This window comes from Suncus etruscus, chromosome 2, assembly GCF_024139225.1.
Source record: "Suncus etruscus isolate mSunEtr1 chromosome 2, mSunEtr1.pri.cur, whole genome shotgun sequence".
NCBI lineage: Eukaryota > Metazoa > Chordata > Mammalia > Eulipotyphla > Soricidae > Suncus > Suncus etruscus.
Window position 1 is genome coordinate 57,359,792 of NC_064849.1, and position 23,320 is coordinate 57,383,111.

Genomic DNA, 23,320 nt, shown 5'->3' on the forward strand with positions numbered 1-23,320 from the left:
GAAATGATTTGCCATGTTTTAAAAGAATTTTTGAAGAATTTATAGCATTTTTATTCACGGAGAACTAGAACTGTTTTATCTTAGTAGACCATCAGCCTTTTAACTTGGAGGAAAAATAATGTAATACTTAATGTAGTATAGACATTTGTCAGTGACAGGATAGTTTAGGGTCTGCTATGATTTAACTTCTAAATTATTGTGTAGTTTATGTGTATTGATATAGATATATGTGATATTGTATAATTATATTACATGTTATAATTTTATTACATTATATACAATTTTTGTATTTTGTTTGAATTCTAGGTTTTTTTAAATATTAGTCAAGGACATCTAAATCAAGATTATGCATTAAAATTTAGTTTATAAAATGTGAATCACATGTTTTGTTTTTTGTTATAGCAGCTTCACGACAAAGCATTCGCAAAGTATCAGTGGAGGAAATTCTGGAATTATTAGGAACAGGGTTTCTACGTGGGAGTTCAGGATTTCTTCGAGCCAGTGGAGACATGCTCAAAGGAACCAGTTCAGTCAGTAGGGATGTCCGAGTTGGAGTTACTCAGGTTAGAGTCACAATTCAATATCTATGTGTAACTCTCAATGGCTTATATGAGTAAAGTTATAATATTTGACATTTTTCAGAAGTGACAGTGTTGCAAGGGAGATAGTTCAGAGTATATGCTTTGCATGCTACTGAATCAGGTTTCAGTCTACAGTACTGCATGGTCTTCTTGCGTACCACTGAAGCAATTTCTAAGCACTGAGCTGGGAGTAACCTCTGGGCACCACCTCTTATCATTCCTGTTCTCGTCAAAAAAGTAACATTAGGGTGACCTAATTATGCTCTCAAATTTATAAATAGAAACGATGAAGCCAAAACTAGAATAAGAGAAAATTGTATTTACTTTTACCTAACTAAAGAGACTATTACCCAAAATGTGTTTTCAGTTCCTAATGATATAGATATAGATTTTTCTTGAAACACAAACAGCATTTTTTTTTTAAAAAATTATCTTTCTAATCTTTGTACTTTCATATATTTCTCTGGTTTAACATGTTTTTCATTTGGATTTATGTGTTACTGTGTAGTTTAGATTTAAGGTTTATGTATTTTTTGTGTGTGTGTGTGGGGTGAAGGTGGGGACTTTGAGCCGCACCTGGAAATGCTCAGGGGTTACTCCTGGTTCTGCACTTAGGAATTAGTTCTGGCAGTGCTCAGGGTATTATATGGTGTGCCAGGGATTTAACCCATGTCCACTGGTATGCAAGGCAAATTCTCTACCCAGCGTATTATCATGCCAGCCCCTCTAGGTATATATTATTCAACATGGACGATACTATATTTCCCTTGGATTTTAACCTCTAAGAAATGTGTATAGCAAATAAATTGATTGTGTGAATCTTAATTCTTGGTTTTAAATGAAATTTCAAAGTGCAAATCCTTGATAAAGCATTTTAGATATAATAGTGGGAAAGTCTGTAGATCCTTCAATTTTATTTTTGTTTTTTTTGGGGGGGAGGCACACTTGGCAGCATCCAGCAGTTACTCTTGGCTCTGTGCTCAGAAATTGCTCCTAGCAGGGGAACCATATGGGACACTGGAGATCAAACCTGGGTCGGTCATGTGCAAGGCAAATACCCTATCCACTGTGTGATTGTTTAGGCCTCAGAAAAAAAATTTTTAATTATATCTAGGATTAAGCCCAGATCTCATGTATGCAAGACATACAGTTTATTCTTGAGCCTGTGGACTTTTTTTTTTTCTTTTTTTTTTTTTTTTTTTTTTTTTGATTTTTGGGCCACACCCGGTAATGCTCAGGGGTTACTCCTGGCTATGTGCTCAGAAGTTGCTCCTGGCTTGGGGGACCATATGGGACACCGGGGGATCGAACCGCGGTTCGTCCAAGGCTAGCGCAGGCAAGGCAGGCACCTTACCTTTAGCGCCACCGCCTGGCCCGAGCCTGTGGACTTTTTTAAAAAAAAACAAAACAAAAAAAAAAACACAACATTTTTGGGCTACATCCAGTGGTGCTTAATGGTTATTCCTAGCTCAGGAATTACTCCTAGCAGGCTCGGGGGAATGGCACCAACACACGTTTATAAGCTTCTTACAATTCACATTATATTATTGCTGTGTTATTTTATTTATTGGACTTCTTAAAAATTAAGCTCTGATATAATTGTAAAGTATGTTTCTGAAAGATTACAGAAGAAAATCATTAATATTTATGAAAATAAAGCATGCTTCATCAGTATAAATTTTCTATTTCTAGAACTAAATTCCCTTAGAGAGTTATGCCATTAAAACATAGTAAATACTTTTAATGTTTGGTTAGGATTATTTTGATCAGAATGTTAAGAGGGTCCAGAGCAAGTAGGGCATTTTGATCCCTGTCATCCCATATGGTCCTGTATGCCTGCCAGGAATGATTTCTGAGCAGAGCCAGAAGAAAGCCCTGATGGATATGGCCCCCAAAACCCTAGAATGTTAAGGAGCTTGAATCATTGTTATGTGCATAGACACATAACTAAAATATTAGCAGGCTATTCTAAAATCATAAATAAATTTTTCTCTTTTAAAAAACTATTTAAGGGGGCCGGCAAGGTGGTGCTAGAGGTAAGTTGTCTGCCTTGCAAGCGCTAGCCAAGGATCAGGACGTGGTTTGATCCCCGACGTCCCATATGGTCCCCCCAAGCCAGGGGCAATTTCTGAGCGCTTAGCCAGGAGTAACCCCTGAGCATCAAACGGGTGTGGCCGAAAAATAAAAAAATAAAAAAAAAAAAACTATTTAGGGGCCAGAGAGATGGCATGGAGGTAGGGTATTTGCCTTGCATGCAGAAGGATTGTGGTTTGAATCCCGGCATCCCATATGGTCCCCAAACCTGCCAGGAATGATTTCTGAGCATAGAGCCAGGAGTAGCCCCGAAGTGCTGCAGGTGTGACCAAAAACCAAAACAAAACAAAACAGTATTTATTTATTTATTTAGGTTTTTGAGCCATACCCAGCAGTGCTCAGGGGTTACTCCTGGCTCTTTGCTCAGAAATCGCTCCTGGCAAGATCGGGGGACTAAATGGGATGACAGGGACCAAACCTGGGTCCTTCCTGGGTTGGCCACTTGCAAAGCAAATTCTCACTAATGTGCTATTGCTCTGGCCCCTATAAATAAATTCTTAATAATTCAGTTTGGTTCACACTTACACAAAAAACAGTGATATAGCTAAATTGACTCTAAATGAGGGGCCGGAGCGGGGACATAAGGGGTAAGGCGTCTGCCTTGCCCACACTAGCCTAGAATGGACTGCGGTTCGATCTCCTGGCATTCCATATGGTCCCCCAAGCCAGGAGTGATTTCTGAGTGCATAGCCAGAAGTAACCCCTGAGCTTCACTGGTGTGGCCCAAAATCCAAAAAAAAAAAAAAAAAATTGACTCTAAATGAGAAAAATTTAATGTATGTGAATTTTTTCTGTAACTTTTTGTGAAGATAATATAATAAAATTTAAAGTTATTTTATTCTGAATATAAAACATCTTTTTTTTTTTTTTTAGGCTTATGTGGTATTTTTTTCAACACTAGGAGGAGTATGGCTAGAGAGGAATTTTACAACATTTCTTTCTCATATCTTAAGTCTTGTGTCACCATCACACCCTAAGGCCAGCCAAACCCAGATTGATGCTGCCTGCAGTCGCCGTTGTGTTTCTTTTATTCTTCGAGCAACTATAGGAGGCCTTCTTGGAGAAAAGGCTCAAATTGCTGCTGCCAAAGATATTTGCCAGGCTATCTGGAAGTTAAAGAAAGTTGTGGGTATGGCTCAACTTAAGTTTGTTTTAATGGTGGTTAAGGAATTGTCCCAGACCTGAGATAGCTCAAAGATCTAGAGCTCATGCTTTTAATACAGGAGGCCCAGGTTTTCTCTAACATATTATCCCCTGGAACAACCCCCAAACATACAACAAGAGTGGCCCCAGAGCACCACCAGATGTGGTCCCAAAACAAACAAACAAATAAAAGAATTTTCCCTTTAGAAATGTTAGATTGGCATGTTGCTAGTACAGAAACCTTCAAGATAGCAATTGTTTTAGAATAAAGTAGCCAAAATGAAGATGAAACAAAGTGGAGACCGACCGGAGTGGTGGTACAGGCAGTAGGGCATTACCCTTGTATGAGCTAACCTAGGACGGATCTCGGTTCAATACCCCCAGCGTCCCATATGGTCCCCCAAGCCAGGGGCAATTTCTGACTGCATAGCCAGGAGTAACCCCTGAACATCACTGAGTGTAACCCATAAACAAACAAACAAACAAACAAACAAAACAAAGAAGATGAAACAAAGTATCTAACTTGGCATTAATACTTATGTATGTGTATATACATGTACATATATGTGTGAATATGCATGCTGTAACATGTATTATAGGCTGGTAATAATAGTGCCTCAAAACTCTTGATCTTCTATGAAACTTGATGCATTATTTTTTTAATATTACTTCATCTCTGTTTATATAATGATTTGTCTATTCTGTTTATTTTAAAAATATTATTTTTCCCTTTGTCCCACTTGCTAAATTTTATCTTATCATGTTGTACAGAACAGTTCAGTTATTTTAGTTTACTTATTTCTGCAAATTTCCATTTTAATATTTCATCTCTTGCACGAAGAATAGATCAAGTGTATTACTTTTTACCATTACACTTTCTGTTCTAATTCTTAACCACTTTGACAATTTTAATAAAACAATGATGCATAGTTATTTCTTCCATTTTTATCAGAATCAATTATGAGTGATGGTAATTTGGAAAAACGTGTTGGCTCCGCTGAAGTAGCTGCCAGCCAGAATATGCTGGTGTGTGCTTTACAAGAACTTGGAAATCTCATACACAGTCTTGGCACTACAGCTGCACCTTTGATGCAGGAATCTAGTCCAGGTATCTGTTATTTACAAATTTGTATGAATAACTTGCCTTTACTTTTATGGTACATCACTTTGGACAATAGGAAATTTCAAATAGTTCATTTATTATAGATTCCACTGTTAGAAATAATCATGAATTAGGAGCCGGAGAGATGGCATGGAGGTAAGGCGTTTGCCTTGCATGCAGAAGGACGATGGTTCGAATCTCGGCATCCCATATGGTCCCCCAAGCCTGCCAGGAGCGATTTCTGAGCATAGAGCCAGGAGTAACCCCTGAGCACTGGCGGGTGTGACCCAAAAACCAAAATAAATAATCATGAATTAAAGATAATTTGTTTTTAAAATAAAATATGAATGGGGCTGGAGTGGTGGCGCAGGGCGTAAGGCATCTATCTTGCATGTGCTAACCTAGGACAGACCATGATTTGATCCCTCAGCATCCCATATGGTCCCCCAAGCCAGGAGCAATTTCTGAGTGCATAACCAGGAGTAATCCCTGATCGTCACTGGGTGTGGCCCCAAAACAAACAAACAAAAGCTAAAATAAAATATGAATGTTTTTACATGGTGGGTGCTTTTTTTTTCTTTTACAATTAAAGTGCTTTACCAAAATCTCTTTTTTGAAGATAATTTAAAAAACAGAAACTATGACCCTAACTCTTTTCTGTATTAACTTCCTTAGAATTCTTTTCAAAGTTATTTGTTTTCTTTCTCTCATTGGAAAATACTTGATCACTTTAAAAGATGATTCCTGTCCATCAATCTCACCCTTTTTTAGGTATACAATTAGAAATTGTGGCCTATTCACAATGTCATACCTGGGCTACCACCAGTTTCAGAATGTTTTCTTTACCCTAAGAAGTTCTATGCCTTTCAGTAGTCATTCTTCTCCATCATCCACTGTTTGCCAATAATCACTGATACTTTCTATAGATTTCTCTGTTTGGACATTTCACATAAAAGGCATCAAATAATATGTGACCTTTCAGCTCTAACTTCTTTTACTCACATAAAAAGAATTTTAATAGCTTTTGTCCTTTGTGATAAAGATTTCTTATAGACTGAAGTAAAGATTTCTCACAGACTATGATAAAGGTTTCTTAGATTGTTTAGGAACTACTTAGCCTAGAACATGTATTATTTAAGTTATAGTCAACAAGAACAAGAACTGATATATATTTTAATGAAAGTATAGGTTGAATGCAGCGAATATGAATTTTACTTTTTATATATTCTCTTTTGTGAGGGAGCAGATACCACAAATTGAGCCTAGTGCCTCTTATATGCAAAGCACGCAGTGTAGCTAAGATACTCTTTTCCTAAGTTGGTACCTTAATTGTCTTCATAATAGCCTACTGTGTTTTATTGGCCTTGATTTTGTTTCAAATGAGAGGTATATGGCAATAGGAAGTATACTAATTACAAGAATGAATAAATAAGAGATTTATTATGTTTTAATTAAATCACTGTGAGATACAGATTTAAAAAGTCACTGGTAGTTGAGTTTCATTTATGCAATGTTCCAGTTGTCCCATCCCTTCTCGACCAGTTTCCCATTTCCCTCTCATTTGCCACCACTCCCTCTTCTGCCTCTCAATCTGCCTCGGGAGACCACATGGGATGCCAGAGATCAAGGGTCTGTCCAGGTCGGCTTTGTGCAGGCAATGCCCTACCGCTGTGCTATCACTCCGGCCCCAATAGGGTTTTCTGTTTGGTTGGTTGGTTGGTTGGTTTTTGGGTTACACCGGCAGCACTCAGGGATTACTCCTGGCTCTGCACTCAGAAATCGCTCTTGGCTGGCTCAGGGGACCATAACAGGTGCTGGGATTTGAAACACCTTCCATCCTGGATTGACTGCGAGCAGGCAAATGCCCTACTGCTGTGCTATCTCTCTGGCACCAGGGATTTTTATTTTTTACTTTTTTTTTTTTTAGTTTTAAAAAGTATGGTGAACTTCTTGTCAACATGTTCGTATTACTTAATGATGATACTTCCTAGTACCTATTAATGATCTCAAAATAAGCAGAATATTGGCTTAAAAAGGAAATAAAATTTTTATGTATTAACTTTAAGTCATTTTTATGATATACATTAGAGTTCTTGGTTGTAGAAATTATGATTGTCATTTTCTAAAAATTCTAATTTAACTTATATAAAAGACTAGTATTTTATATCCACTTGGGTATTTGTTCTTTTGACTCTTCCATAACTCTTCAATAATTTTATAGCTAAGTCTTTCATTTTTATTTTCTTTTTAGGGATTCTTGACAGTGTCATTTCAGTTATTGTTCATCCTAGCATTTCTGTTCGACTAGCAGCAGCTTGGTGTTTACACTGCATTGCTGTGGCATTGCCTTCTTACCTAACACCTCTCTTAGATCGGTGCCTTGAACGACTTAATATACTTAAGTCTTCACCTGAAGCAGTGACTGGCTTTAGTTTTGCTGTGGCAGCTTTGTTGGGGGCAGTAAAGCATTGTCCACTAGGAATTCCACATGGAAAAGGCCAGGTAATGATTTCATTTGTAATATACAATAATGATATTTCAAGTTTTTTCCTAACAACATTTATCCCCTTGTATATAACAAAGTCAAAGTTTTGCATAACAAATTTTTAAGTAATGATATCTTTAGTTCTGCATTTAAAAATTGCATTGTTAGGGGCCGGAGTGATAGTGCAGTGATAGGGCATTTGCCTGTACATGGCTGACCCAGGATGAACCTGGTTTTAATCTCCGGCGTCTCAAATGGTCCCCCAAGCCTGACAGGAACAATTTCTGAGTGCAGAGCCAGGTGTAACCACTGAGCGCTGCTGGGTGTGGCCCAATAACAAAATTTAAAAAATTGCATTCTACCCTACCAGAAGTGGTCCCTGAATACAGAGCCAGGAGTAAGCACTGAGCATAACTATATGTGATCCAAAAAAGCAAAATAATAAATGTTGTACTGTAGGACTAGAGAGATAGCTCAACTACCTAAATGCATGTTTTACATGTAAGAACCCTGTTTATCACCTGGGAATGACCCAAAATTGTATCATAAAGGACAAAGAGAAATTCAAAATTAAGAAATCATAAAGTATAGATAATAATTTTATAGTTAGTGATACTGGTGATTTTTTAAAAACAGTTTGCATATAGTAAGATGTACAGTGTTTTTAGGAACCAATGTCTTTTGTTTAAAAGAATTCAACAGGTTTGACAAGCTTAACATTGCAACTACAAAAAAATATTTTTTTTATTGTTTTTGGATTTGGGGCCACACCTTGTGATACTTAGGGGTTACTCCTGACTATGCACTCAGGAATCGTTCCTGGCTTGGGGAACCATATGGGATGCCGGGGGATCAAACCGCAGTCCATCCTGGGTCAGCGTGAGCAAGGCAAACGCCCTACCACTTGCACCACCACTCCGGCCTCTACCAAAAAATTTTTTAAATACATAAGTTCTAAACTTAAGCAGTTATGCAGTCCTAAAAACTGGCCATATAAGCTATTTATGGTATTAGAGGGCTGCTGTGTCCAACCCTAATATACCAACATTTAACCTTGAAAGTTTCCATATTTAAATATGGTCATCTGTGAGCAAGGCAGCTGCCTTACCCACTGTATTATTGCTCTCACCCCTACTTATGCTTTCCTGAATGATGAACCTAGGAATAATGTACTATGGGAGAAACTCAGTGGTGAGGTTGGAGCAGTAGCACAGTGGTAAGGCATTTGCTTTGCATGCAGCCAACACAAGACAGATGATGGTTCGGCATCCCATATGTTCTCCCAAGCCTGCCAAAAGCAACTTCTAGTACAGAGCCGGAATAACTTCTGAATGTCACCAGTTGTGACCCAAAATACTAAAAAGAAAAGAAAGAAACTCAGTGGTACCCAAACTTACTTGGTTTACTACTCCTTTTTCAGGAAGAAAGAAAGAAATCATTCAGCACTCTCCAGAATTTACTTTAAGTGAACTATCCAGTTATGCTATAGTTGTAAACACCCAGCAACCCAGGGGATAATATAGCACACTTTGAGAAGCTCTAGTCTATATGAATGATGCCCTTTATCATTTGGCTTTTTGTTTGACTGTTTTGGTTTGGGGGTCCACACCCAGTGGTGTTCAGGTCTTATTCCTAGCTCTTTGCTCAAGGATCCCTCCTGGCAGAGTTTGGTGGACCACATATAGTGCTGGGGATCTAAACTAAGGTGACTGGGTTTAAGGCAAATGCCTTACTTTCTTTCTGACCTGTTATCACTTATGTTTTCAGCTTTGTTTAGTTTTTGGTTTTGGGCCACACCTGGAGTGCTCAGATCACATCTGGCCCTGCACCCTGATATCACACCTGACACTTTAGGAGACCTATTTAAATGCCAGGGATTGAATCCAGGTCAGCTGTGTACAAGACAACTGCCTTACCCACTGTATTATTGCTCTCACCCTTACTTATGCTTTTATATGTACAAGTCTTGAGTTAATTTTTTAATTTGTTGACAAGTTTATAAAGATTAGCTTTATACTGTCTTGTTTTTTATTCATAGGTTATTATGACATTAGCACAAGATTTGATTTGTTCTGCTGCTCAAAATAGTCGCCTTTCAGTTCCACGCACTCAAGCTGGATGGTTGTTGATTGCTGCTTTGATGACATTAGGTAAAAGTTTTGTGAAATATGGGGCCAGAAAGATAGCATGGAGGTAGGGCGTTTGCCTTGCATACAGAAGGATGATGGTTCAAATCCCGGCATCCCATATGGTCCCCAGAGACTGCCAGGAGCGATTTCTGAGTATAGAGCCAGGAGGAACCCCTGAGCGCTGCCGGTGTGACCCAAAACCAAAAATAAATAAATAAAAATATAAAAGAGTTTTGTGAAATATTTGTATAATTGAACTACTGTTGTTATTTTTGAATGGGTTGATGAGACTTTTTTTTAATATGTACCCTGATTTAAATATTCAGTATAGGGATATAGCTAGCTCAATAGTTAAGCATTTGACTGTAGAATTTAAATATCCACACAGGACTGGGAAGTAACTCAGTAGTAGACCTTTTATATTGCATATGTGAGTTTCTGTGTTCGCTCCCCAGAAAGAAGGAATGAAGGAATAAATACAAATACTTCTAGCAACGTCCTTGATAAGTCCTTTATATGCCATGCCCACATATTTAGGATCCAGAGCAATAGTATAGTTGATAAGGTACTTATTTCTTTTCAAGAAATCATACTCACGTGCAGAGACATAGTACAGTGGGTTGGGCATTTGCCTTGAATGTGGCCAACCTACGCTCAGTCCCTGGAAGCCTGTTTGGTCCTCCTAGCACCACCAGGAGTGATTCTGAGTCACAACAGAAGTAATCCTTGAGCATTTCTGGACTGGCCAAAAAATAAACCAAAAAATCACACTCATTTATAATCAGAATAAAAGATAGACCACAGTATATAGACAATAGTAGACAATAGGACATATTGTAGCTGGTTAATAACATGAATATAATTATTCTGAAACTCTTTAATATTAATAAGTACTTAATTTTATTGAAGGGAAAAGGGTTACTTTAAAACAAGTGTTTTTAATAGGTCTTTTCAGGGGTTGGAGAGATTGCACAGCAGTAGGGTGTTTGCCTTGCATGCAGCCGACCCAGGACAGACCTTGGTTTGATTTCGGCATCCCATATGGTCCCCATGCCTGAGTGCAGAGCAAGGAGTAACTCCTGAGTACTGCAGGTGTGCCCCTTCAACAATGATGTAGGCCGGAAGGACCAGTACATGATATGAAGCTTATCACAAAGAGTGTAAAGTGCAGTTAGAGAGACAACTACACTGACAACTACCATGACAGTGATAGAGAGATACAATGCCTGTCTTGAAGATAGGCAAGAGATGAGGGACAATGGTGGCAGGAAAGTTGCACTGGTGAAGAGGAATGTGCATTTTATAGCTGAAACACAATTACGAACATGTTTGTAACCATGGTGCTTAATAAAGAAGTTATTTTGGGCCCGGAGAGATAGCACAGCAGCGTTTGCCTTGCAAGCAGCCGATCCAGGACCAAAGGTAGTTGGTTCGAATCCCGGTGTCCCATATGGTCCCCCATGCCTGCCAGGAGCTATTTCTGAGCAGACAGCCAGGAGTAATCCCTGAGCACCGCCAGGTGTGACCCAAAAAACAAAAAAAAAAAAGTTATTTTTTTTTTCACCTTGTCAACACTTTATTTCAGGAACATGAAGTTCAGCTGGTTCCACCTTCAGTATGTTCACTCAGGGCAACTGGGGATAGGGAGCAGAGGGTGGCATCTGGACCCTGTCCCAGGGCCAACAACAAAGGATTATGTGGGCCAGTGTCCTGTGGAGCCACAGTGGCCCCTGATCCCAGATGATCCACAAGAGGGCACAATAAAGAAGTTATTTTAATTAAAAAAAAAAAGCCATGCTTGCTTCGGCAGCACATGTAATAAAATTGGAACGATACAGAGAGAATTAGCATGGCCCCTGTGCAAGGATGACATGCAAATTCAAATTCGTGAAGCGTTCCCTGTTATTTAAAAAAAAAAGTCTTGGGGCCAGAGTGATAACACAATGGGGAGGGCGTTAGCCTTGCAAGTAGCCTACCAGGTTTGATCCCCAGCATCCGTTATGGTCCCCTACATGTAGAGCCAGGAGTAACCTCTGAGCACCACCGGGTATGATCCAAAATAAAAAAGAGAGAGAGACAAATAAGTCTTTTATTATTTTATGTCCACGACTTATTTATATCCTATAACCTTGAAAATAATTATGTTACTTTATGGAAGCTATATTTCAGGTCTATTTTTTTGAAACTTAAGATTTTATAAGCACATCAATGATTTATTGCTATTATATAAAACTGAATTTGAACATTAATTTATTTGGCACCTGTATAATAATTTAACCTAATAGATTTAAAATGAGAAAGTAATATATAAAAGAACTACCTTCAGTAGTTTCTTGAGTTGATTAAAGGCATTTATAGGACTGAATCTGAGTTCAGTTCTGGGAGGAAATCTGATTTGCTTCTTGATTTGTATGTCTGAATACTTGTGTTGTTTTATTTTTAAGCCACACTCTTTTGTTTGTTTGTTTGTTTGTTTTTGGGGGGGAGGCCATACCCAGTGACACTCATGGGTTACTCCTGGTTATGTACTCAGAAATTGCCCCTTGCAAGCAGCCAATCCAGGACCAAAGGTAGTTCGTTGGAATCCCGGTGTCCCATATAGTTCCCCGTGCCTGCCAGGAGCTATTTCTGAGCAGACAGCCAGGAGTAACCCCAGAGCAACACTGGGTGTGGCCCAAAAACAAAAAGCAAAAAAAAAAAAAGAAAGAAAGAAAGAAATTGCCCTGGCTTGGGGAACCATATAGGATGCCAGCTGATCAACCAGCGGTCCATCTTAGTAGGTTAGCCACATGCAAGGCAAACGCCCTACCACTTGTGCCACCGCTCCCGTCTCACTTTGAAACACAATCTTAAGATGCTCAGGGCTTACTCCTGGCTTCGTGTTCACTTATCTCTCCTGGCGGGTCTTTGGAGACCAGGGATTGAACTGCAGTCAGTCATGTGCAAGGCAAGCACCCTTCCTCTACTGTCTTTCTAGCACTGGTATTTACAGTTTTAATTTTAAAACAAAATATTTTGTGACATATGAGAATCTTATTAGTCAGCTGTTAGTATTCATTGAAGTTTTATTCAACTGCAAGCCTATTTTTTATTGTTACACAATTGAGTCATTTCCAAAGTCAGAAATGGTTTCTAGCTAGTAAAAAAAAAATATTTGTAGGTCTCTGGTATAAATTATTGTTTCGGGCCTGGAGAGATAGCACAGCGGCGTTTGCCTTGCAAGCCGCCGATCCAGGACCAAAGGTGATTGGTTCGAATCCCGATGTCCCATATGGTCCCCCATGCCTGCCAGGAGCTATTTCTGAGCAGACAGCCAGGAGTAACCCCTGAGTGTGATCCAAAAAAAAAAAAAATTTATTGTTTCACATTTCTTGAGTGTTATGATTAAGCTTTATTTGCTTTTGACTGAGTGTTTTCATACTGGACATTTTATATTCTGCTAACTTAAACTTTTTCTTTTCAGTCCATACCTGGCAGTGCTCAGAGCTTATTCCTGGCACTGCACTTAGGTATCACTTTTGGTGGGCTCAGAGAGCACATGGGATGGCAAAGATTGAACCCGGGTCGGCCATGTGCAATGCAGTGCTTTACTTGCTGTAATATTATTCTGGCCCAACTAAATGTGTTTGTTTTGTTTTGGGGCTACACCTGGCAGCACTCAGGGTTATTCCTGGCTCTTCACTCAGAAATCCCTTCTGGCAGGCTTGGGGGACTATATGCAATGCCAGAATTGAACCTGGGTCTGTCCTAGGTTGGCTGTATGTAAGGCAAATGCCCTACTGCTGTGCTGTTGCTCTGACCCAACAAAATATTTTTTGGTTTTGTTTTTGGGCCACACCCAGTAGTGCTCAGAGTTACTCCCAGCTCTGTGCTCAAGAGTCACTTCTGGCAGGGCACAGGGTACCATATATGATGCTGGGAATGGAACCCAAGTCAGTTGCATGAAAGGCAAATGCATTACCACCTCTATCATTTCTGCCCTGGAACAACTAATTAAAACTTTCGTATTTTCGTAGTCTTCCCTGGCACTAAAGAAGTTTGGCATTGCAATAAAAAATGTGCTTCTCAGATTCAGTTTGTATGTATGTATATATTTTTTTCATAAAATACATACATTAATATATTGTTTAAAATATATATAATTTATGGAATATATATTAATGTATATATTTTATGAAAATTATGTATAGAACATAAGGAAAATAAACATATATCACACCACAAAAAGTAGTCACTTCAGTGACAGAGAGAGTTGGCTCTCAAAGGACTGGCGAACGTACCCCACAAAGAAAGCTCTAGATTTGATTACAGTCAGTGAATGCTCCCCCTGAGCACGACCAGTCTGAGTATCTCTGGTGATAGCTCAGAAGCCTCCTTGACACTGCCTGGGAGACTCCCACCCCCCAAATAAAGTATAAATAAAATAAAAGAGTAACTACTTTTACTATTATACAAATAACACAAGTTCAATAAATTTCAGGTCCTTCCGTTGTCAGTCATTACCTTGCGCAAGTTCTGCTATTGTGGAAATGTGTCTTTCCTGTGTCACCCAAAGACCTAGAAACTGAAAGGAACAGAGGAGATTCATTTACTTGGCAGGTTACGTTGGAAGGACGAGCTGGTGCACTCTGTGGTAGGTTGAGTTCAGTCTTCTTTTCCCCTTCTCTCTGACTTTTCTATACATTTTTTTATCTTAACTCTTTCTAGCATATTTTACTTAATTCAAAGGAAAAATTTGCCTCTAATGGGGCCAGAGAGAGAGCATGGAGGTAAAGCGTTTGCCTTCCATGCAGAAGGATGGTGGTTCGAATCCCGGCGTCCCATATGGTCCCCTGTGCCTGCCAGGAGTGATTTCTGAGTCTGGAGCCAGGAGTAACCCCTAAGCGCTGCCGGGTGTGACCCAAAGCCAAAAAAATAAAATAATTAACAAGTCTAACATGCTAATTTGTCAGTCAGCATGTTTTTTGTAGAATTGTCAAACTAAAGTGTCAAACTAAGGCTAATTTATTTGTCTTTGAGTTTAAGGACTAATAATAACCCCATAAACATGTGTAAGCTTGGTTATTTTTCTCAATCATTTTCTGAAAATAATTTTTTCAGTTATAATAGAGGTAGAAGATATTAGCTTCTCATTTATTCTAGAGTTTCAAAGTGGTTTTGGTGGTATTGTAGTTTAATATAATTCCTTATTCATCTAATAAAAATCCAAGTATTCTGTTGAATGCTTTCATTCATGATAGTTCATTACACTCTGTTCTGTTTTTCAGCTATCAAGAGCTTTATTTCGCACTGTGGCAGTCTTCTTACCGAGGAAGTAATTCAGCGTCTTCTTCCACCTCTCCCTTGTGCTGTGGATTTGCTAACCCAGTAAGGGTCTATTTCAGTTTGATAAAAAAATTCTTAATAGCCAGTTAATATATATATTTTATATAATATATAAATTTCTAATAGTCAGTTGCTATATATAAATGAATATATAATATTCCATATATAATTGAATATATTAATATAATATCAATATATAATATATAAATATTTGCGACTGGAGAGATAGCATGGAGGTTAAGGCATTTGCCTGGCATGCGGAAGAACGGTGGTTCAAATTCCGGCATTCCACATGGTCCCCTGAGCTTGCCAGGAGTGATTTCTGAGCGTAGAGCCAGGGGTAACCACTGAGCGCTGCCAGATGTGACCCAAAAACCAAAATATATATATATAAATATTTGATATATAAATGATCATAAAGTATGTTTAAGGATATTAATAGGATATAATTCCTATGGTTGATGAATGATTTTTTTTTCACAAGGAAAACAATTCTATGAGTTTTATTTAAGACTATGAATTTAAAAGAAAAATACATATTAAAATGGAAGGAAAATTGCATGATGGATAATATGATGGATAATTATAAAATAATTTTACATAGGGCCCGGAGAGATAGCACAACGGTGTTTGCCTTGCAAGCAGCCGATCCAGGACCTAAGGTGGTTGGTTCGAATCCCGGTGTCCCATATGGTCCCCCGGGCCTGCCAGGAGCTATTTCTGAGCAGACAGCCAGGAGTAACCCCTGAGCAACACCGAGTGTGGCCCAAAAACCAAGAAATAAATTAATTAATTAATTAATTTTACATAGAGTAGTATTAACCAAAAAATTTGATATTAAAGCCTATTGACATTTTCAGGTATGATATTAATTGATTTGTTAGTGCTATTATGTATTTATAAGAACTACATGCTTATTACCAATTTCAGATGTTTATGTTTTCATATATCAGATATATAAAAAAATGAAAAAGACAACATATTTCTTCAACATTTGTAATTTCTAAATTAAGAGAATGTTTAATATTTGGAAATCTCCCCAAGTATGTAATGATAAATTTTCTCTATATAGGAAAACATTTATTTTTGGGTTTGGGGCCATACCCAGCAGTACTTAAGAGATTACTCCTGGCTATGCGCTCAGAAATTACTTTGCCAGGCTCTGGGGACCATATGGGATGCTGGGGATTAAACCCAGGTCAGCATGTGCAAGGCAAATTTCCAACCCACTTTGCTACTTCTCCAGTCCTCGGAAATAAACATTTTGTAACTTTTTTTTTCTGTCTTTTGGGGTTTTTTTTTATTTGTTTCAGACACACCCAGCAGTCCTCAAAGGTTGGCTCTCAGGATCATTCCTGGTGGTGCTTAGTTACTAAAGTAACAGTTCTTTAGCTCAGAGACACTGTACTATCTCTCCAGACCCTTAATTTTGTAATTGTTAAAAAGTGCATTTCATCTATATGTGTATCTATATAGTAGATTGATTGCTTGTAAGTGAAAGATATATATGCTATATAATTAGCATGTCATACTTTTTTCTTGATTGGCAATATGGGAAGGAGGGTCTACCCAGCAGACCCTGAAACCTAGCCTGTGATTCTCAGCCACTCAGACCAGAATTCAGACAAGAACCTGAGGATGTGCTGCTCAGGCCCTTCTGATGTCAAGGATTATCCTGACCACATTGGTGGTAATAGGGACCTTCAGGTGATTGGGGAACCATCTCATGCTGGGAATTTTTTTTAACTTTATTGATTGATTGGTTTTGGGGCCATACCAGCGGCACTCAGGGGTTTCTCCTGGGTTCTGCACTCAGAAATCACTCCTGGCAGGCTGGGGGACCATATGGGATGCCAGGAATCGACTCTCCTGGGTTGATTCATGCAAGGCAAATGCCCTATAGCTGTGCTATCTCTCCAGCCTCTCATACTGGGAATTAAACTTAGGTCTGATACATGCTAAGACTTAAAAGTATGGCATTTGTCTTGCGGGCACTAGCCTAGAGTGGACCTCAGTTCATTTCCCCGGCATCCCATATGGTCCCCCAAGCCAGGGCCAATTTCAGGGCACATAGCCAGGAGTAACCCCTATCAAATACTTAGCAATATATATTGCTGAAAGAGATGAAAATTTTATTGCAGTTTATCACATGGTAACTTGTATAATTCTTTAGTAAGCATTTGATAGATGAATTTATATCAATGACAGCACTTTTAGTAGTGCCGCAGCAGTGGTAAAAAGTAGGAGAAGACAGAATTTATCAAAATGAGAAATAATAAAATAGAGGTGGTAGGAAATTATGAATGGATCTTTTAGAAGAGCATTGGTTCACCTGTTCGTTTGTTTGTTTGTGGATTTGGGGGGCCACACCCGGTAATGCCCAGGGGTTGCTCCTGGCTATGCACTCAGAAATCTTGGCTTTGGGACCATATGGGATTCTGGCGGATCGAACCAAGGTCTGTCCTAGGCTAGCACATGCAAGGCGAATGCCTGACCACTTGCACCACCACTTCGGCCCTTCACCTGAAGAAAGATAATATTTTATGATTTTGCCTATTTGTTGACTTATCTGTGGACTCAGAGTCTCTTTTCTCTCTCTCTCTCTCTCTCTCTCTCTCTCTCTCTCTCTCTCATACACACACACACACACACACACACACACAAATTCACCAATTTGGTGATTCATCTGTGGGGCATCTGACACACACAAATTTACCTATTTGGTCATTTATCCATTGGGGAAGTCTCTCTCTCTCTCTCTCTCTCTCTCTCTCTCTCTCTCTCTCTCTCTCTCTCTCTCTCACACACACACACACACACACACACACACACACTCAAACACACAAATTTACCTATTTGGTCATTTGTCCATTGGAGAAGTCACACACACATACACATCCATTTGGTCATTTGTCCATTGGAGAAATCTCACACACACACACACACACACACACACACACACACACACACACATCCATTCTCAGGATGTGCTTTGACTCTGCTTAGGGATCATTTCTGGCTCTGCTGGGATTGAATTGAGGTCATGCAAAGCAAGTGTCCTACCTGCTAAACTATTTCTTTGGCCCTGATGATTCATTCTTATTTGGTGATGGCATTCCAAACCAGATTTCTACCAAGTACTTGCAGGTTTTTTTTTAGGTATTCGTGTGTTGTGCTTGTATGACTTTTGTTTGTGGGTTGTTGTTTGGTTTTTTTTTGGTGATTGTAGTTTGATTTGGTTTGGTGTAATGCCACTCCCACTGTGCTCAGAGTTTATTCTGGCTCTGTGCTCAGGGATCACTTCTTTTTTTTTTTGGGGGGGGGGGCCACACCCGGTAACGCTCAGGGGTTACTCCTGGCTATGTGCTCAGAAGTTGCTCCTGGCTTGGGGGACCATATGGGACACCGGGGGATCGAACCGCGGTCCGTCCAAGGCTAGCACAGGCAAGGCAACAGGGATCACTTCTAAAAGGGCTTAGGGAACCATTTGGAGTGCTAAGGATTGAATCTGACTTGGTTGTAAGTAAGGCATATGCCCACCCTGCTGTTGAGTCCCTTGTTTGTATGGCTTTTTTGGCTGTTTATTTTTGCAAATGGTAGCTTGTAAGCCTTGAAGTGTATTAAAATTTCTTTTTTTTAATAAATTTATTTAAGGAAAATATATAATTGACATAACTGATCATAATATATTTGTTTCAGGATGACAGAAAATGAAGTTACTGAAAGATAAAAAGAAATTAGAAAGTCTTAAAAAGGAATTGGAAAAAAGAGGAGAGTTCATTAGCAACAGTTATATTCGTGAAAATTGTCATATCACCAATAAAGTTGTTAATACAATAGCAGAAGGTTTAGAATGCTTTTTTTTAAAGTTAGGAGATACACTAAAAAGAAAAAGATAATCTACATATATAGTTTTGTTGTAATAGTTAAGATGACAAAAGGTGGGGCCGGAGAGAGAGCTTGGAGGTAAGGTATTTGCCTTGCATGCAGAAGGACGGTGGTTTGAATCCCGGCATCCCATATGGTCCCCTGAGCCGGCCAGGAGTGATTTCTGAGTGTGGCCAAAAAAAAAAAAAAAAAAAAGATGACAAAAGGTTTGATATTAAGATAGCAAAAGGATTTTCATGTGATACCATATTTTTATAACATAGCCATATCTTTTTTCATTTTTAAGAAGAATTTATTTATTTATTTATTTGGTTTTGGGGTCACACCTGAAGGCGTTAAAGGTTACTCCTGGCTCTGCACTCAGAAATCGCTCCTGGCAGCCTCGGGACATATGGGATGCTGAGGATCGAACCCATGTCTGTTCTGGGTCAGCCATGTGCAAGGCAAACACCCTACTGCTGTGTTATCGCTCTAGTCCCCATAACCATACCTTATTAATAGGTAGCTCTATTATTAACAAAATATGTAGCTACTTTATTTTATGTCAACCTGTTTGATATTTGTACATTCAAATGAGACTGAAGATATACTTTTTTTCTTATTTTAAGACTTTCTTCAATATTGAAAGCATATGGAAGTCCTTTGAAAACACCATCAATAATTTATAAACAAAGGTTGTATGAACTATTGATTTTATTGCCTCCTGAAACCTATGAAGGTAAGAGCCTAAACAGTAAATGCTTTACTGTTTGTAGCTAATATAATTTCTGGGAAGTAATAAATGCTTGTCTCTTGGGAGTCATTTGTGTCTTGTTTATAGGTTATAATACAGTCTTAACACACATATTCACCACTTTTAAGTTTAAAAAATCTTTTATTTTTTTCAGTGTTTTGTACTAGATCAGGGAAAAGTTCAAAGAGCTGGAGCTTATGCCTGGCAAGTATGAGATCCTGAGTCTATCACCCTCCTAGGTGTGAGCCTACTGGCCCTTAAGTACCACTAGGGAGGCCCAAGCCTTGCACGCGCTAACCTAGGACGGACCTAGATTTGATCCCCCAGCATCCCATATGCTCCCCCAAACCAGGAGTGATTTCTGAGCACATAGCCAGGAATATTCCCTGAGCATCACCGGCTGTGCCCCCCCAAAAAAGTAATTTTTTTTTATCAGAAAGAGCTCAGTGAGATGTTCATGTGCTCTGCATGCATGAACCTTGGATTCAACCCCTAGCACTGTACAGTCCCCAAAGCACTGTATTTTCTTAAATTTATCATGTAAATCTATAAGTTTGGTCTTTGTCAGCTGTGTTAGAATATGTGTTTACACATTTTATTCCATTATTCCAGAGAGTTTAATGTTGTTCCACCAAAGTATAATCGATTTTACAAAGTTTATGTGTTTTTGGACTTATTGAGCTCAAAGACTTTCGGTTTTATAAAGTCCCAGCACTTGGTAAACTTGCCCCTTAAAATTAATCCAAAAAGCTGTCATAAATTTAAAATATCATTTAAATAAAATGTATTGCTAGGAGCCAGAGAGATAGTAGAGCTGGTAAGGCACTTGCCTTGCACATGGCCTACCTAGCATCAATCTTTAGCGTTTTATATTGTTCCCTGAGTACCACCAGGAGTGATTGTTGAGAGCAGAGCCGGAAGTAACCTCTGAGTATTGACAGGTATGGCTCCCCCATAAAATTATAGCTATAACTGCTATTGAATAACTTTTAAAAAATTTTTTTCTTTCCTTTTGGGCCACACCCTGTGATGTTCAGGGGTTACTCCTGGCTATGCACTTAGGAATCACTCCTGGCTCGGGGGACCATTTGGGACGCCAGGGGGATCGAACCAAGGTCCGTCCTAGATTGTCCACATGCAAGGCAACTGCCCTACCGCTATGCTACTGCTCCAGTCCCAACTATTGAATAACTTAAGATGCTTGTTTAAGGGCTAACGGCTAAACCTTGCATACAGCTGACCCCAGTTTGATCTCATGGCTGGGATACATACTTTGCACACAGGATCCCTGAGTTCGATCCTCAGTGCTGCATGGTCCACTGAGTACAGTCAAGAGCAGCCACAGAGCAACACTGAATATGGCTCAAAATACTAAATGCCCCAGAATATGAAAAGGGTATCAAATATATAAATTTTTTATTTTGCTCTTAAAATTAATGCAATATGTTACTTGATCCATATTTTGGTTTTATATTTTCATTTTATTTTAAATAATGTTAAACACTGTGCACTCATACTTGGAGTTGTGTTTTCAGGATTTGGGCAAGGGAAAACAAGCATCAGTAGCAGTGTTCAGGGCTGTTGTCTCTGCACTCCGGATAGCTCCTGGCAGGTCAGGGAACCACTTGAGTTGCCTGAGATGGAATCCACATTGGCTACATCTAAAGCAAACACCTTACCACTGTACTATGTTTTGGTCCTAGGAATTTTTTTCTCTTGGTTTTTGGGCCATACCTGGCTGTGACCATACATGGTTAGGGGACAATAAGAGGTACCAGAGTTCAAACATGAGTCAGCTGGGTGCAAGGCAAGCTGTCTACCCACTGTACTTTATCTCCAGCTCCCTGGGATTCTTTTTTGTTTGGTTGATTGTTTGGTTTTTAGGCCACACCCAGCAATGCACAGGATTACTCCTAGTTCTGTGCTCCGGCTTCATTTCTGGCAGTACTCAGGACTATATGGGATCAAACCCAGATCGGCTGTGTGCAAGGCAAATGTCCTGCCTACTGTGCTATCGCTCCAACTCCCTGGGATTTATTCTTAACTTTCTCATGAGCAACATAGAGCTGAATCACTTATTCAAAAGGAATTTTTCAGGAATGAGATTTATACTCTCTAGCCTTAATAGACTATAGCCCAGTGTGTAGAATAAAGCTAGATTTATCTCTGCATTCTAGCTAGTTTGCTGCCAGTAACAAATTGTTTGCTTTTTACCTTTGCTTCTGATTCAACAGGAAACCTCTGTGCTATCCTCAAAGAGCTGGCTTCTGATTTGACTGCTCCTGATACACAGGTGGCAGCATCCTCATTTTTACTTCCATCCCTTTGTCATCAGGATGATCTTATGATATTAAATCCTTTGCTACAAGAGACTGATCATAGATTTATTGAAGAACAGGTATGATTGTTAATTCAAGTAAGTCCTGAAGTTGATTTAATCTGTGAATTTTGATTTCAAAACCTGTATATCATTGTTTTCTCTTTAGCTTCTCCTTGGTAATGGTGTTGCTTTTGGGAGTCTGGAACATGACCCTTACTGTATTTATGAGGAAGATATAGAAGGAGATTCAGTGCCTAAGCCCCTACCTCCAGTATTGTCAGTTATTAACTCTGCAGTCAAACTCTTTGGAATTGTCTCTTCTCATGTTGGAGAAGCTCAAAGGTAAACTGTTGGGCCAGAGCAATAGCAAAGTGGGTATGGTGCTTACCTTGCACATGGACTACCCGGATTTGATCTCTGACATCCCATATGGTCCTTTTAGCTCACCAGGAGTTATTCTTGAGCACAGGAGTAATCACTGAGTACTGGTTAAAAAAAAAGAGTCAGAGTGATAGCACATCAGTAGGGCGTTTGCCTGCAGCCAACCAGGACAGGCTTGGGTTTGATTCCTGGCATCCCACCCACATGGTTGAGCGCCACTAGGTGTGGCCCAAAAAGAAAAAAAAAAAAGAATTTCGGTGTTGGAGCTGGAGAAATAAGATAAAACAGTTGGCAAGACTCTTGCCTTGCATTCTGCTGTCCCAGGTTTGACCTGTGGCATCCCATGTGGTTCCCCATGCCTGCCAGGGATGTTTCCTGAGTGCAGAGCCAGGAGTAACCCCTAAACTGTTGGGTGTGCCCCCATCAAAAGGAATAAAAGGAATTTCAGTGTTTTTGGACCAGAGCAATAGAAGGTAGGGCATTTGCATTGCATACAGCATCCTATATAGTTCTTCAAGCACGACAGTAAGTCCTGAGTAAGAGCCAGGAATAACTTTTGTACGTTGCCAGATATGGGTACACCACTCTCTGCCTCTCCCCCAAAAAATAAGAGAATTTCAATCTATAGCCAGAGAGATAGTTTAGTGGATAGAAGAAGAAATAGTCACACTGTCTTTTGTGGCCCAAAATAAAACAAAAATTATGAGTTTTTTTATATATAACATAAATATTATCTATAAACATAAATTATACATCAAACAATTTAGCAATAGCTATTTGTTTCTGCCCTTTGTCTTACTAAGTATTTATTAACATATCCACTATATTATTATTTGTTTTTAAATTTTATTTCTTCTGATTTTAGACAACTTATATTGGAACAACTGTTGAACAGTATAAAACACACAAAAGGAGCTCGGCAACAAGTTGTTCAGTTACATGTTGTTTCTTCAATTTCTAGCTTATTGAAGGTAATTCTTTTTTTTTTTTTTTAAAGTCTGACATTTGCCTGATTTTTAATAATATGACACCTTTATGTAGATTGTAAAAGAGGTATTTTAAAAGAATTTTTTCCTTAATCTAAAAAAATGTTTCAAGATTTTAGTATTCCCCTTTTGCCTTGCTTCATAAAATTGTTC

The 23,320-nt window shown here is 39.0% G+C and overlaps 1 protein-coding gene and 1 pseudogene across 1 annotated transcript in view; both read left to right on the plus strand.

Annotated features, from left to right (window-relative positions):
* The window catches only part of HEATR5A (HEAT repeat containing 5A), a 106,628-nt gene that overhangs the window by 17,775 nt on the left and 65,533 nt on the right, over nt 1-23,320 (plus strand). The window contains exons 6-16 of the mRNA XM_049766942.1: nt 403-563; nt 3,549-3,804; nt 4,771-4,926; nt 7,172-7,422; nt 9,444-9,555; nt 14,015-14,167; nt 14,802-14,901; nt 19,356-19,465; nt 21,715-21,878; nt 21,967-22,142; nt 23,047-23,152. Coding sequence (XP_049622899.1) covers nt 403-563; nt 3,549-3,804; nt 4,771-4,926; nt 7,172-7,422; nt 9,444-9,555; nt 14,015-14,167; nt 14,802-14,901; nt 19,356-19,465; nt 21,715-21,878; nt 21,967-22,142; nt 23,047-23,152 — 1,745 coding nt within the window. The remainder of the gene's footprint in view (nt 1-402; nt 564-3,548; nt 3,805-4,770; nt 4,927-7,171; nt 7,423-9,443; nt 9,556-14,014; nt 14,168-14,801; nt 14,902-19,355; nt 19,466-21,714; nt 21,879-21,966; nt 22,143-23,046; nt 23,153-23,320) is intronic.
* LOC126002289 (uncharacterized) lies at nt 11,329-11,441 on the plus strand (annotated as a pseudogene).